This window comes from Lemur catta, chromosome 9, assembly GCF_020740605.2.
Source record: "Lemur catta isolate mLemCat1 chromosome 9, mLemCat1.pri, whole genome shotgun sequence".
Taxonomy (NCBI): domain Eukaryota; kingdom Metazoa; phylum Chordata; class Mammalia; order Primates; family Lemuridae; genus Lemur; species Lemur catta.
The window spans coordinates 3,427,209-3,444,155 of record NC_059136.1 but is presented as its reverse complement, the minus strand read 5'-3'; the positions used below and the strand labels follow the sequence as shown (position 1 = coordinate 3,444,155).

The 16,947-nt window shown below is 40.8% G+C and overlaps 1 protein-coding gene, 1 long non-coding RNA gene and 1 other non-coding gene across 3 annotated transcripts in view; 2 read left to right on the top strand and 1 right to left on the bottom strand.

Annotated features, from left to right (window-relative positions):
- The first annotated feature begins 6,109 nt into the window (after nt 1-6,109).
- On the top strand, nt 6,110-12,870 carry LOC123645081. Its single transcript, XR_006737400.1, has 3 exons — nt 6,110-6,186; nt 9,803-9,957; nt 12,685-12,870. It is a non-coding gene; the product is annotated as an uncharacterized LOC123645081 (long non-coding RNA).
- LOC123645474 lies at nt 11,070-11,196 on the top strand. Its single transcript, XR_006737589.1, has one exon. It is a non-coding gene; the product is annotated as a small Cajal body-specific RNA 15 (non-coding RNA).
- Nucleotides 12,871-14,709: 1,839 nt separating the features above from the next.
- Nucleotides 14,710-16,947, bottom strand: part of FSD2 (fibronectin type III and SPRY domain containing 2) — a 35,803-nt gene continuing 33,565 nt past the window's right edge. Inside the window, exon 13 of the mRNA XM_045561601.1 lies at nt 14,710-15,239. Coding sequence (XP_045417557.1) covers nt 14,990-15,239 — 250 coding nt within the window. The 3' untranslated portion in view covers nt 14,710-14,989. The remainder of the gene's footprint in view (nt 15,240-16,947) is intronic.

Sequence of the window (16,947 nt, the reverse complement as noted above, 5' to 3'; positions counted from 1 at the left end):
TGTAGGGTTGGGGTGGGGAGAGCCACAGCATCAACCCTATAGCCACAAGCTACCTGCTTTTATATCAGCCCTATTTCCACTCTCTGTTTTTGTTGACTCAAATCTGGAGCCTCTTGAAGGCACTCTTGGGAAGAAAGACTCCACATTTGCTAAGTTCTCATCTGTACAAGTTCCAGGTTATAGTTTTCTTTCTTCCCACCTCACTGCTGCTGTGGGAAAAACAATCAACCCAGGATCCAGTTAAGAATCCCAGTGCACATCTCAGGCAGCAGGGGAAGAGGGTACCTCCAGAGACAACTCTGATCAAGTCTCCACAGTAGGTTAATTTGTATGTTGAGGTTATTGATGGTCTACGTTAAAAATCATCTAACTCCCTCCCTGTGTTCTAAGTGAGTGGTCATCTAGTTACCCAAAGTTCCAGGTAGATTTTCCTTCCAGAGGAAAATGACTTACTTAAAATGTTTGAATATTCCAAATCTCTTCTCTCTTCTCGTTATAAGTTAATTCATTTATAGTCTAGAATTTTTATGCTTCTCTTGCCAAATTGGTTAGCTCAAATCAATTTCTCAAAATAAAATCCCCTCTAAATATTGCAAACTTTGAGCTTCTTGACCTAAAAATGCTGAAGGCTGGACTTCACACTTCAGCAGACAAACTATTAAATACCTCTGGGGTGGGGAATCTTTTCATGTTGGAAGGCTGTGTTAATTTAGCTGTAATCAAATAAGGCCCCATTCAGGAAACTTCAATTAGATATAATTAAAAATGTACATTATTTTGTAAAAATCTAATGACTATGTACTTAGTAATTTCAAAAAATGAAAACTATTGTTAATTTTAAAGTTAACTAACCTTTTAATGACTTCGTTTGTGTCTACTTTCTATTGGATAGCATTTGAATATTGTAGCATGGAGGTCCGCAGTTTCAGTTGATCCTCTAGATGGATATCAGTCATTTGTGACCTTAAGGATGTCTTGATTTCGGTTAGGTAGGAGAATATAGCAACCACAGCAGTAAGGGGTTGAAAAGCAAGAAAACATTTTTTGGGCATGTTGCTGAAGGCATGGGTATTCTACTGCATTTTTCCATACATCAATTGGATCTTTCTTAGCATCAAACAATGACTTTGAAGTGTCACCTACTGAGAGCTCAATCAATTCCATCTGTAGTGTCTTGGTGATATTGACTAAATGAGGCTGAAATGCTAATTTGAGTGTGGTGTCATGATTCTCAAAGTCAGTCAAACTTTCATTGTATTCTCCAGTTAATAGGTCTACAACAGCTGCATATTCTTCAAATGATCCACATATATCATCCTGCTCATCAATGACCTTTGCTAACTAGGGAAAATATTCATCCAAAATTTCCTTTTGAAGAAGTATTTTGAAAAATAGATAGCTTTTTTCAAAATACTTGGATTTTTGATCAAATATCATACATAGACTTAGTTTTACCTTGCAAAGAAATATTCAAGTTGTTTTTATTTGACATGATATCATACAGAAATGCTATATTCCTATAGAAATCTTCAATAATTCTCATTTCTGACTCTGTTCTTCATAAAATTTAACTATCTGTTCTTGCAGAGATAAAACTTTGGCTAACACCTGTTCCTGAGACAGCCAAAGCACTTTAGAATGATATGGCAAATCCACACTGAATACCTCATCCTTCAACTTTAGCATGTTACAAAACTGATGATGCCATGTATAGTTTTTGCAAAGTGTCACTTAAAACAGTAGCTTTAGCACAGAGATTTTGCTGATGCAAGATACAGTGAAAACAAATGAGAGCATCTGGATCTGTTAATACTTCTTTTATCTATGCAATAAACCCTTCATGTTTTCCTGTCATGGAAGGTGCACCTTCTATATATACACTCACTAAATTTACCAAATTCAGTCCAACTTCATGACATTTGTCTTGAAAGTTGTTGAAGATATCTATTCCCCATGTTCTGTTGACAAGAATGCCCAAAGCAAGTAACTCTTCACAGCAAAGAAAATCTTCTGTTATGACCCAAATGAAGTATAAAACCTGCACTGAGTCAGTAGTATCAGTTGATTCATCCAAAGCAATTGAATAATGTAATATATAGTTTCCTTTCGAAGCCCTGCATGAAGTTTTTATGTTCAAGGTTAATTCATACTGTCGATCACTTATGGTTCTCCTTGAAAGAGGCAGCTGCTTGTACTTTGAAATGTTATTGGGGTCTAAGCATCCCACAACTTTGATAATGCATTCTTTCACAATTTCTACATCACTGAATGGTTTCCCTTTTCTTTCCTGAGTATATAAGCTACTTTATAAGTTGCTTCAGTGGCATTATTTCCAGGTCTTATTGTTGCTTGAAAGAATTGTGTTTGCTGCTTTTGGTTTTCATCTTTTAATTTTTGCGATACAAACTTTCATGCCTCTCCCTCTAATTTAAAATACTTGTGGTCCTTATGAGTGTTATTATATAATGCTAATGAGGACTAAATTTCTTTAAGGTTGATATTACAGTATTACAAAACAAGCAAATCATCTTATCTTTAGCAGAAACAAGATAATATTGCAATTGCCAATCCTCAATTAAAAAATCTGTTTTCTTCTTTCAGCATTCTCTTGGTCTTCTTTGACATGATGGGCTGTTAAGCAGACAGAATTAAAAAATACTGTTGAGCTGTGCAACCATTCACAAATTCCACTTCAAACAGAAACACAGTGCATTGTTGCCAAAAGTTGATAACAGACTAGCGTACTCGACCCTCATAAACTCTCCCCAACCGGCCTCATACAGTAGTGGGGCCACTCAGGTGGAGGAAGTTAGAACTAAATCATGAGCACAGCAGCTGTCAATTTAGCCCTTATGGCTTACTAATGTTCTAATTGTGCTGGTCAGTCTGGGAGGATTATTTCATTGAAACTTATTTTGCTCTTTGGTATTTTAAATACATCCATTTTAAAAGTAAAATAAAAATATAAAAGACGAACAAAAATGTATTAATACAAATAAAAGGATTTGTTCTGTAAAATTTGGATTCAGTCAAAAGGCTGCACTTAAGGACCTAGAAGGCCACAGGTTTGCCATCCCTGAACTACCTCCTCTGTTGGGCACTCGTTTGAGTGGTCAGCCTAGTATTCACTGGCCACACATATATCATGCAGCATAACTCCCCTGTCAGAGATAATGGGGTTCTATGGAATATGATATGGATATTATAAATGAATAGCAATTTTGAAATAAGCTTTTGAAATCCTGTTGAATGAACAAAGAAGTGTGTAAAATTGTTCACATGTAAAATAAACAGATGAACTTAAACTAGTTGGTATTAATTTAATGGCATTGTGGAAAGGAAAAATTTAATTCCTTTTATACATCTTAATGCTGATTTAGTAAAAAAGGAGTATTTTTACACAAAAAGAAAACTCTAGAAAACAGTAAGCCTTCTTGGGAACGTAAGAAAAATTTGTATTAAAATGATTATAATGAAGATAAAATATTTACTCAGAGCTCCACTAGAGAAATGAATCATTTATTACTGAATAGATACACATTTCAACTTTCTCATGCATTAAGTGAATCCCTACGTACTAACAGTAAATACCATCTGGAAGGAAAGCTGCAGAACACTTAGTCCAGGTCCTGGGTTTTACAGTCAGTTGACTTGGCCTCATACAGCAGCCTCATTCCATAATCTTCCACAAAATTAGCAACAAAATTAGGCATGTCAAGTTTTTGTTGCTTGTGAGAACAGCTGCCAGAGAAACACTCCAGAGGTTAAACAAAGATAGATGTAGGAAAAGCATCAATCAATCACTGTGTACTCCTTACTTTCACCTACATCCCTAACCCATCTCTCATGGCCTGTCATCATTACTCCCCTTTTATTCCTCACTTAAGACTCTTAGGCCACATGCTGAATGATAATAAAAAGATTGTATATCTTACCTCATACTGCTATAGCAAAATATCATATACTGGGTGGCTTAAACAACAAACATTTATTTCTCACAGTTCTGGAGGCTGGAAAGTTCGAGATCAAGGTACTGGCTGCTTTGGTTCCTGGGGAGGGTCCTCTTCCAGGCTTGCCAAAGGTGCCTTCTTGCTGTGTCCTCACAGGGCACAGAGAGAGAGAGAAGCTAGCTCTCTGGTGTCTCCTCTTTCAAGGGCACTAAAAGTATTGTAAGGGCCCCACTTTATGACCTCATCTAAACCTAATTACCTCCCAAAGGTTCCATCTTCAAATACCATCACACTGGGGGTTAGGGGAGCACAATTCAATTCATAGCATTGTATCTATTCATCAGTTTCTCTTCTTAGAATAGTAGTAATAAACACAATTTGAGAGCTTGCTATGTGCTAGCATTGTATTCACTTAGACCTCATTATATTGTAGCTGAGGGAACTGAGTCTAGTTCATTTGCTAGACTAAGGTTACAGTCAGTAAGTTGTTGTAGAACTAGGATTTGAGCCCAGGCAGTCTGACCATAAATCTCAAACTCCTAGTTCCCACCCTCTACTGCCTCAACCAGACGAAAAATAATTTTGAAATCTGATGAACTGAATTCAGGAATTTGTTGTTTTAATTGTTATACTTTTATGGACTGGGTAGAGAAGGGCTCCAAATATTAAAGCGATTCCTGTGATAACTACTCATGAAAAAATCAACCAGACAGACAAGAAATTTTTACAATAGAAAACTAAAAACAAACAACACTTTGGAAACCATAAAAAGCCAGTTTGAAGGAGTAACTCCTTGAGTGTCAATCACATGAGACGTGCCTCCTAGGAAGCAACCAGAGGTGAGGACCTGTCAAATTGGCTTAGAAGGAAAAAAAAAAAGTTCCAAGGCCGGGCGCGGTGTCTAACGCCTGTAATCCTAGCACTCTGGGAGGCCGAGGTGGGTGGATCGCTCGAAGTCAGGAGTTCGAGACCAGCCTGAGCAAGAGTGAGACCCCCCCCCCCCCCCGTCTCTACTAAAATAGAAAGAAATTATCTGGCCAACTAAAAATATATATAGAAAAAATTAGCTGGGCATGGTGGCGCATGCCTGTAGTCCCAGCTATTCGGGAGGCTAAGCCAGAAGGATTGCTTGAGCCCAGGAGTTTGAGGTTGCTGTGAGCTAGGCTGACACCACGGCACTCACTCTAGCCCAGGCAACAGAGCGAGACTCTGTCTCAAAAAAAAAAAAAAAAAAGTTCCAGTAGTGAGGGTCTAGGGAAGTGGCACTGTCAAACACTGCTGGTGAATGTGTATTTGCACTTCTTCTGAAGAGGAAATTTGGAAATACATATGGAAACCTTCAAAAAATCTATTCTCTCGACCAAATAATTTAAACCTGGGTACTAATTCTAAGAAAGTCAAGATGTATGCAAAATTCTGTGTACAAGAATAATCACTATATTGCTTCAAAAATAGATTATATATGTTCTGGTTATTTAAAACATGCTAATTGTAAACGAGTTGAGAAGACAGAGATTTCTATACAAATAAAAATAAAAAACTTACGATATTATCTCTCAGATCTAACCATTGTTATAATTGGATTCCCTTCCCTCCTTAGTCATGTGTATATATCTAATTTATATTTTTATAACTCATTGTTTTGTAACATGCGTTTTTAAAACATACTTCTTACCTAGTTATTAATGCCCAAAATACATATTTACATCATTTTTAATGAATGCCTAGCATTCTACTGTATGAATAGACCAAAATTTAACCAGTGAACTCTTTTACGTCTATTTTTTGAAACAGAGTCTTGCTCTGTTGCCCCAGCTAGAGAGCATGGCATCACCATGGCTCACAGCAACCTCAAACTCCTGGGCTTAAGCGATCCTCCTGCCTCAGCCTCCTGAGTAGCTGGGACTACAGAGGCACACCACCACGCCTGGCTAATTTTTCTATTGTTTTGTAGAAACGGGGGGTAGGGTCTTGCTCTTACTCAGGGTGGTCTTGAACTCTTAAACTAAAGCGTCCTGGGAGGCCCTGAGTCAACCCCTCCGAGATGGCATCAACCAGCGGACTGTTCCGAGCCTGCGCGCTGCGCCTGGGGGCGTCTCGTTGCGTCCCGCTGTTGCGTAGGGGCGGGACTTCCTCCCCACGCCCAGGAAACCGGAAGGGCACTTTTCCGCCGGAAGGGTAGAGGCTTTGCGAAGAGGATCGGACCCGGAAGGTTGGCTCCCGTCCGTCGCGTAGAGTAAGGCTTGCGTCTGACCACCCTGCGCGGCGGGTGACAGCAGCGGCCTAGTGGGCAGGCTGGCGTGTCGGGTTTCAGGGGATGCGGCAGGGAACGGGGGTAAAAGCGAAAGGTCGGTGTATCTTTCGCGGGGTCAGCGCCACCAGCGCCCTGGGCCCTACTCCTGGTTCGCTGTGCTTAGCTTTCTCGACCTCGTTTGAAAAGCGAGTTTGGTAGCCTCCGGAGCTTTGGTGGATATAAATGTGAAAGGGACGAATACACACTCACACAGAGTAAAGTTAAGCAAAAGAAATTGCAGTTTTCATATAGGTGATGCCGTCCTGTGTCGAATAAGCTCTTAGGCCTGTGCAAACCCGGACATTCTGAATCGGTGACTCCTGCTTGAGGCAGCAGCACTTGTTGCCTTAATTTTAAAACACACGCGGAGTCGGTCATTTTTAAGCTTCCTGAAACTGCCAGCAAAATCCTTTGGTGTCAGAGGTGGAAAAAGCCATCTTGGTCATCTGCCTAGTTTCAGCTTAAACTGAAGCATGGTGAGAGAAGAGAGGCCGAAAGTCACACAGCTTATTTAGTGACAGAGCGGGGACTAAAAGCGAGATTTCTTCGTTTCCAGCCTGGAATTTTTTCCTCTATCCCATACTGTCTCTTTGGATTGTGAAACAATTTGTCTTTTGGGGTCAGGAGGTGAGGAGGAGTGAAGTGGGTGGTAACAGAGGTTTAGATACAATGTGAATCCATCAAAGGCAAAGTCGGTATGTGTCAGGACTTAGAACTGTCAGTCACCTACATTTTCCATATTCTATAGCTGGAGATGAGTCTGTCATGTTGCTTCTGTCATTTCTCATTCAGCATCACATATGCAGTAGCAACGTGAAGATGGAACTTTCGTTACCTGTTACCTACCTTTACACAGAAAGGCTTGGGGTTCATTAAACAAGATATGTGCTCACCCTGAAAGATTTAGGTCTAATTACTTGAGCTCTCACTATGATTATATGCTGTATTAACTCCAAAGTTATTCAACCTCCAAGTTTATCCAAAACTATCTGAATCAAACACCACCTATAAAGAACTTCTAAGTTGCCCATAAGTCCAGATGAGATGCTGTAGACTGCACTGCAGTCAAACCTCAGCTGTCTTAAATAATAATACATTTAGTGCTTGTGCTTTTTAAATGCATTGTGCATTACTGCTGTCATTTTTCTCATGTCATGAAATGGACATGTGTTGTCGGAAAGTGGCAAGCCTGTGAAGAACGTAAGTGACCCTAAGAGGTCCAGAAAACAATTCGTACTTTAGCAAATATTGAAAAACTGTTAGCATCACATGGGGGAAATTTTAAGACTGATCAACTAGATGTTGTAGGGGAGCCATGAATATATAAATAATTTTCAAACTTTTTGGCCTCAAGACTCCCTTTGAAATTATTGAGAGGCTGGGAGCAGTGGCTCATGCCTGCAGTACCAACACTTTGGGAGGCTGAGGCAGGAGGATTGCTTGAGGCCAGGAGTTTGAGATCAGTCTGGGCAATATATTGAGACCTCATCTCTACAAAAAATAAGAAAAATTAGCTGGGTTTGGTGGTGTGCACCTGTAATCCTAGCTGCTCAGGAGGCTGAGGCAAGAGGATCACTTGAGTCCCCAGGAGTTCAAGGCTGCAGTGAGCTATCATTGGGCCACTGCACTCCAGCTTGGGAGACAGAGTGAGACCCTGTCTCATTAAAAAGAAAATTGAGTACTCCAAAGAGCTTTTTTTAATGTAGGTTATTTATAAACATATTTATGGTACTAGAAATTAAAAACTGAGAAATGTTTTTAAACACGTGAATGCACAAGCACACACTCCATTAGTTGTCATAGTGATGAATGTCCTTTGGTTAAACTCCATTGTTCACTCATGGTATGAGAGGGAAAAGGGCAAATAATGTCTTCATATTATTATAAAGATAGTATTGTCCTCACTATACCCTGAAAGGCTCTCAGGGGCCCCCACAGGGACCACATTTTGAGAACAATTGTTCTGTGCAAATGTTTTAAAGAAATTTTAGATTATGTAGACAAATGATTGCTGTTGCAAGGGATCATGACATGAGCAGAAATTCACCTTAGAAGTGCAATAACAAGCATAGTCTTGTATTTCCAGGAGCTGTATAATTCCAGGCACAGGGAACACAAACAAATACCCGTTTTGTGTTGTTTTCATCCAGTTGCATTTCTTTTTCTTAAGAGATAAGGTCTCACGCTGTTGTCCATGCTGCACTGTAGTGGTGCAATCGTAGGTCACAATAACCTCAAACTTCCTGGGCTCAAGTGATCCTCCCACCTTGGGCTCTCAAAGTGCTGGGATTATAGGCGTGAGCCACCGTGTCTGGCTCCGTTGTTTTTTTTATATGGCTTCAGACAATGGTTCAGGACAACTAGAGAATCAAGGGCTAAGAAGAGAAGATTCTACCAGTTTGTTGGATTTGAACATGCACAAGCCACAAGCAGTCTGTTTTACTCACTTCCTTGGCCAATTAAATGACCCTCCCCTACCAGAAACCTCAGCATGTTACAGCGTCCAGCTTCCATCTCCTTTCTCTCTCTTCCAGACTCATGACTTTTCAGTGGGTAAGTTATTGCATAGAAAAGTGTCCACTAGTGAGTTATACTTGTTACATAAATAGGTAAATAGTGTTTTAAATGCCTTAATTTTGAAATCCTTGGTAGACAGGTAGATATGTGGTTATTTGGGAAATTGGCTTGAGATCCTTTGAAGGACTGGGAACATATATTTGTGATTTAAAATAATGGAACATGAGATCCCACTAGCTGAAAATTCTAGTCATCCATCACCTTTTAGAAAAGGATGAGATTTCAGTAATAGGGGGTGCCTCCATCTTATTTCTACATTACAGATAGTGTATACAATTTGGCCAAAGTTGTTTGGGGGGGAGGGGTTTTTGTTAGATACTGAGCTATTTTAATTGTTGCTTTCTATTACATGTGAGGGAGTCTCACATAAAATGATTTTAAAGACGCTTGACATTTGAGAAGGAATCACTTGTGATTTGTATAAGCCCCTAAGTTTGTCATTACCTTTATAGCATATAATTTTCTCCATAAAGTTTTAGATTCTAAAACTAGCAGACAGCAACGCAGTCATGTTGTTCTATAAATACAAGATTGACAGTTAAGCTTACTCAGTGGCCAAGGCAGCAGCTTCCACTCACCAGCCTCCAGGTGAACCAGATTTATAATTCAGAACATTTAAAATACACATGTTGTAGATCTTTGCGCTCTCTTAAGATTGGTGAAAGCTATAATAAATATGAAATGTGAGTGTCAGAGGTCTCTTGCAGCGATGGAAGGAGCATTCTAAACCACATCCATCTTTCCCACCTCCCGGATTCTTCGACACTCCCCCCGACTCTTCACAGATTGGAAGTCACCACGGAACACTGTTACTAACAGTGTCAGATCCCTCAGGTGTATTGAGACAGAAGAAAGATTGATGTTTTTGGTTCATATTTTTAACCTTCCCCTCCATCCACCAAGCACACAAAAATTTGAAAGCTGCTTTCTAGTGAAGAGGATTTTCCTTTGATTTAAAAGGTAATTTGCTGTCTCTTTTCAGGTAAATGAGCTCCCTGAAAATACAAAGCACTTGTTTCCATGTTCCGATCATTCAGAGATTACGAAGGCACAGTGCCTGCCTTTGATTGCTTGCGGTGAGGTGGAGCAGGCACAAGTCAATGGTTACAGTATATCTACTTACGTATTCTAAAAGAGGTGAGTGTGTGGCACTTAACTGAGCTTGGGAGAGGGAAGAATTAGGCAGTGCTTCTAAGAGGTGATTTTTTGCAAAGCTATATAGGCATCAGGTGAACAAGGAAGGGGAGGTCCATTTTGAGTACCTAGGAATTTGTGGCTGGCTTATAAATTGTAAATGGTACAAAAGACAGTACCAAGTTTCCTACACCTTTCTCCAGAGTACTCTTCTTATTTTTAGATAGTGCTTCTTGTTTTTTCTTCTCTCTGCCCCTCTCCCCTTAATTAGATAGATTTCAGAAGGAAGTATGAGGGGGCAGAATAATAGGTTTACCAAGAAGTATGTATATACCCAGTAAATCTGCCTCTAAAAGTTATCTTCCTCCTTTGTTAAAATGCACAGCTGGGAATCCTCAATTTTGTTAGGTGAGTACTTTCTCAGTGAATGGGTTAGATTCCTGTCTCAATCCAGTTGTTTCAAGTTAACGGTATCTTAAGCTCCTTTCAAGGAAGAGACCCACATTTAGGCTTAGGAAAGATTGGGAGAGACAGCAAGATTAGAATCCAAGTTGAGAATACAAAAACACTTTTATTGGCTATATCTGAGTGATTATATGTTGTTTGAATCAGCTGCAAACTGTTTAATTTGTACAATTCAAATAAATGATAGTTTAATTCCACTGATTTGAGTAAGGTGAAAATAGAGCAGAAAAACTGCTTCCATTAAAGTCTGGGAAAGGGAAGGAAAAACGATGAGTGAGTTGGGCTTAATTTTTTTCTGGGGCTAGCAATAGCAGAAAACAATCAGTGAAGCAGTCAGACATGATATACTTGAAAAGAACCAGAACCTGTTCACTAGCAACTCAAAAATTTAGGGGTAGTTGTTGTGTCAAGGTCTCAGTCACACTGTTTCCAGGAGACTTCTTAGTGACAGAAAGAGGCTGACTTGAGGTCTTCTTTTCCAATAACAAACTCTTATCTTGCATTTAGATTAATTAACCATTGGTTATGTGAAGCAAACATATGTAAAGAGTTCAGATCACCTTAAAGCTTCAAGTTAGAAATGATCTTTCCTTTAACATCTTGAAATGTTGAAAGACCATGTTTTAAAAGTTAGACTTGGTCATGTTCTTCTGGAGACTAAGAAAATAGAGTCCTTGAAGTCAAGCTGACTCTGCTTTTAGCCTCCTAAATGAAAAGGTAGATAGAACAGGTCTTGTTTGCAAAATAAATTCAAGACCTACTTATCTACCAACAGCAATTGTACACTTTCCATTGTCTTTCTATTGAAAATAGGAATAATGAGTTTATAGATCAGAAAGGTAGAGAAAGATATAGTGAACACATGAGAATCTTACTCTACTAATTGATAGGAAGATGACTGGAAATGAGAGAAGTGCTTGTGGTAAGTTGAGGAGAGAGGACTCTTCCTGTAGTGCAGGCTTTTTAGAGTCCAAAAAGTTTTCTAATAGCTGAACCTTTTTACACAGAGACCAGTATAGTCTCATTACGGAATGCCACATCACAGTGAATTGTACTGTGGGCATCTTCCAGTGTATGAGTTATGTAAAGTTATGTTTTGTTTTTTTGAGACAGTGTCTTGCTTCGTTGCATGAGATTGAGGGCTGTAGTGTGGTCATAGCTCACAGCAACCTCAAACTTCTGGGCTTAAGCAATCCTCCTGCCTTAGCCTCCCATGTAGCTAGGACTACAGGCCCACACCACCACGCCCAACTAATATTTCTGGTTTTTGTAGAGCCAAGTGTCTTGCTATGTTGCTCAGGCTGGTCTTGAACTCCTGACCTCAAGCAGTCCTCCTACCCCTCGCCTCCCAAAGTGCTAGGATTACAAGCATGAGCCACCACACCCAGCCAAGATTGTAATTTTAACACTTTTTGAAGGATTGGAAGTAATTAAGCAAAAGGCCCCCCTGCTCATGCATTTGCTCTGCTTTATGCTGATGACCAAGTACATCCTTCAGAAATCTTTTGTTAGATATATACATGTGATCGTGTATTGTTTGAACCAGCAGGAAGTCGATTATTAAACTTTTCTAAATAAAAGACAATTTTATCAGAAACCGCTGTAATTTTATTTAACCAACTTTCCAATTCTATCTGATAAGGTGCCTTCAATTCTATTTTCTTTTTTTTTTTTTTTTTTTTTTTGAGACAGAGTCTCACTTTGTTGCCCGGGCTAGAGTGAGTGCCATGGCATCAGCCTAGCTCACAGCAACCTCAAACTCCTGGGCTTAAGCGATCCTCCTGCCTCAGCCTCCCGAGTAGCTGGGACTACAGGCATGCGCCACCATGCCTGGCTAATTTTTTCTATATATATTTTTAGTTGGCCAGATAATTCCTTTCCATTTTTAGTAGAGACGGGGTCTCGCTCAGGCCAGTCTCGAACTCTTGACCTCCTGAGCGATCCACCCGCCTCGGCCTCCCAGAGGGCTAGGATTACAGGTGTGAGCCACCGTGCCCGGCCGATGCCTTCAATTCTAAATACTGTGTTCTGCGTTACTAAGCCCGTTAGTTTAAATCAAGATTCTGTGATGGTTTTTACTCTTTCCCCTTTGTTAAGGTGGGCAGGCCAAAGCTTATGTTAATGACTTGCTCAAGAGTTATCAAGTGATACAGGTAAAGCTGAGAAAAGAACAGATTTTGGTATGTTTTAACTGCCCAGTATTGGGGATTGTGCCTAAAATGGTCTAAGTTTTAAAAAATCTTTTTCTGTTTTGTTTTTTAACAGATTTATCAGCAGGTTGCAGGTGAACATGGCCTTGAGGTAAATCCTGCCCCTTGTTGAAATTTAGTTTCAGCAGATTATTCATGGTATTTTAAGGAATTAGAATATTTCACAAAAAACAAAAGTTCTATTTGGTTCTGTTCTAGACATATTTTCTTCTAAATAAATGAGAAAGATGTTTCAACAAAAGTTATGCTGAATAATTGCGATGCTTGGTCATCTGCCTTGTGTAAGTGGATTTTAAATTGTCAAAGATAATTCTAGAGAGTTTTTTCTTGGTCAGATAAAAATCTTACTAAAACCTTACAAGGGTCCAGTTTTTATCCATTTATCCACATTCATATAACATGTGAAGTACTCCATAAAGCCTGTTAGAACCCTGAATTCAAACTTGCCTTCTGTGTGATACCGTATTTCCTACTTGGCAGGTTCTATTTCAGTAGCTGAGAACATTTTTGAGTACACACACACACACACACACACACACACGATCGTTTATAACTTGAACTGTTTTGTGTTTACATCTGCTGTACCCTCCTTATTTCAGGGTAGGTGACCCAGCTTGGCAGAGCAGGTGTGTGTGGGGGTGGGGTGGGTGGGTGGTGTAATGAGCTATTGTCAGGATGAGTTGTTAATTCAGGAACTTGAGCTTCTGTTTATACCAGTAGGCAGAGTTCAGTAGGAGGTGAGAAGTGTTCAGTGTGTTAGACTGCTTGTACCGGAAAACGTGAAAGTCTTAAAGTGAAAGACTTTTTCAGTTAACACAAAACCTTAAGTGATGAGATCAGGGCATCTCTGGGTTGAGAGAGGCATCCATGGGGCATGGTACAGAATTGTCTCTGATAATTGCTTCACAAATGAGTTCTCTGTTGACTCACAAGCTTTGAACATGCTGTTTGTGTGGAGCTTACGTGGTAGCTGGAAACTGGAACTGGAGAACCAGGAATGCAGCTGATGGCGTTGGGCATCGAGGTCGCAGGATGGCAGGGGCAGTGAGGCAGGACGCCTTAGGGCTGCTGGCTAAACACCACTCTTCCATCAGCGCTCAGCTTTGCCCTTTGGGGGGCTGATGATTTGTTTTTCAAAAATGGTTTTGCACTTGCAATATACCATATATTGTTAGGTGCTCTGAGTTTGTCATTAAGTCTCCCGGACCTGTGAGACAAGTATTTTTCCTTTTGTTTAAAGGGAAACAGCAGCTCTGGAAGATAAGGTGCCTTTTCCAGGGTCATAAGGCCAAGTAGCTACAAAGTAGCAATCAAACATAGGTCTTCTGATTTCAAATCTGGTTCTTTTTACATTGTAGGACAGTTTGTAGAATCAGTTGTAACTAATGTTTTCTATTTTATCTCCATCTATCCGCCGTCCTCAACACACACAGCAAAAGCACCACATTTATGTGTGTGCTGCTTGTAGTAGTAGGAATGTCCCATGTTTCCCAATCTCGCCATCAAGCCACAGACGCCCTTCTGTCCTTCATGCTGCCTCCCCTCCGGGTTTTCTCCGTCTCCTTTGCTATAGCTTTGACAGAGCCCTGCCATCCTTCGCATGGAGAGCAGTGAGACGCCAAACAGCAGTGGCTGGATGAAGAAGATTCTCATTTATTCAGCAAATATCTGGTGTCAACTGTTATATGTTAGCCCTTGGGGATCAAGTGGTGAACAAAACAGATACTGTCCCTGCCTTCACGGAATTAGGCATTATAGAGGGAACTTCAGAACTGGAGAGCAGTATGAGTACTATGAAGGAGCGGAACAGGGTGTTGACAGAGTGCACAGTGAGGGTACGTCGCCACAGCGCTGCTCACTATTGGGCAGACGGGAGGAGAGGGGGCATCAGGAGGGGGAACCAGGGCATCCCTGCTTCTCTGGGCAGCCTCTTACCCTCTCAAGTTTGTTCTTCACTGACTCATGAAATGTCATGAGTGTACCGGCTGCTGGAGCCAGTAAGACTTCCCTCCCCCTCCCCAAGCTCTGTAGGCCTTGGGGACTCGGGAGACTTTGCATATACACAAGCAGACAAATACAGTTTGACAACTTGAAAGACTTGAGTTCATTTAGTCTGAGCCTTCATTTTGTAGCCGGGCCTGGTAATGCCTACCCTAGCGTCACACAGGTAGTGAGCAGTGCACAGGGCTAGAATCCAGGTCAGGGAAATGAGAGCCAGCACGCTAGTCTGCCAGCTAATAACATGAGCCATACACTGTGCTGGGCACGTGGTGCTTGAATGCCAGGTTCAGCCAGCTGAGGGGGGAGTGGCTGCGAGAGGGGCAGGTGTACAAGAGAGACAGGAAACGACATCAGAGTGGTCAGACAGTGACATGCTTTGGCCTTGAAATGCCATTATGTATCTTTAGACATCCGGGCTTTTCCAGAGAAAAACAGGGATGTACAAATTGGTGAAGCTGACATTTGAATGTGTATAGATGCTGAGAAATGTCCACATTGAAAAATGACAACTTTGAATTTTCATAGTCTAATAGAATGCCAATCTTCTTTGGGGGAACTGTTATTCTTATATCTGGAGTTGTTCCGTTGTGCAGAAATTCATACTTATGCCTGAAAAGCAAATGTTGGTAAAACAAAGCTTCAGAAATTCTTCAGATGAACTATTCACAGAACAACAGTTCATATCAATTTTATTCATACTCCTATGATTTTGTTATTTTCTTATATGACTAACAAAGTAACAGGCCATTTCCAAAACTGTACTCTCTAATCCATATCTCTTTTCTAAAGTTTGTCCTAAGAAACATTTTCAAACTCTGTTCTTGAGCAACCTCTCAACCTAAGGAACTTACATACAGTATTATGAACTCATACTGCATCAAAATTAGCACTGAAATAGAACACATTTTAAAAATTTGGATTTCAAGGCTCAAGTATGTAACTCCTTTGTAATAAAGATATTTGAAACAGGGAACCTTATGATCTTTCATGTGATAAAATGGGCCTTTTGGCATAAACTCTTCTGTGCACAAGTACTCCAGTTCTTAAAACTTTCAAACTGAGCAGGGCATCCAGTGAGCCTGTCACTGATCAGTGGCACTAGCACCTTTTAACCATGCTCTGTATCCTGTGTGCTTTGAAAATGGCTGAAACCAAAGCTAGCCACAGGAATTTCCTAACCCAGCTACCTGCAGACATTTGAAGAGCTCTCTGTATGCCAGCATACTGGTCCAGGCTATGGGGATGAACACTTGGAATATGATCTAAATGTGTCGGAGCAAGCCAGCCTGTCTCCATCTCCGTTCACCTTATCTTCTTTTCTTCACTAAGCAGCTGCCAGAAGCTAAGAGTCCTTCCTTCTACCTTCCCTCCCACCGCCAATAGTCTAAGACTATGGAACAAAACATATGAGTCCGCTGGGTGATCTTATCCTAGGATACCATACCCACATCTTCCACTCGCAACACACACTCACACACACACTCCGACTTTTTTCCAAGATAGGATACAAGAAGCTGTTCTAGCACTTGGCCTGTTGCCTCTGCCCTTCCTTTGTCGTCTTTTTTTTTTTTTTTGAGACAGAGTCTCGCTTTGTTGCCCAGGCTAGAGTGAGTGCTGTGGCATCAGCCTAGCTCACAGCAACCTCAGACTCCTCAGCTTAAGTGATCCTACTGCCTCAGCCTCCTGAGTAGCTGGGACTACAGGCATGCGCCACTATGCCCGGCTAATTTTTTCTATATAGATTTTTAGTTGTCCATATAATTTCTTTCTATTTTTTTTAGTAGAGACGGGGGTCTTGCCCTTGCTCAGGCTGGTCTCGAACTCCTGACCTCGAGCGATCCACCCGCCTCGGCCTCCCAGAGTGCTAGGATTACAGGCGTGAGCCACCACTCCCGGCCTCTTCCTTTGTCTTCTATCTCATATTTTCCAGCCTCTTCTATTCTGTCTTCTGTCCCCCACTCTTCCCACTCCTAAGTGTCCTTTATGCTCCCTCAGTTTTACTCTGCCCCTTACCTTTTTTTCTTTTTCTTTTTTTTTTTTTTTTTTTCCGAGACAGAGTCTCACTCTGTTGCTCGGGCTAGAGTGCCATGGTATCAGCCTAGTGCACAACAACCTCAAACTCCTGGGCTCAAGCGATCCTCCTGCCTCAGCCTCCTGCATAGCTGAGACTACAGGCACTTGCCAGCATGCCTGGCTAATTTTTTTCTGTTCTATTTTTAGTTGCCCTGCTAATTTTTTCTATTTTTAGTAGAGATGAAGTCTTACTCTTCCTCAGGCTGGTCTGAAACTCCTGACCTCAAGCAATTCTCCCGCTTCG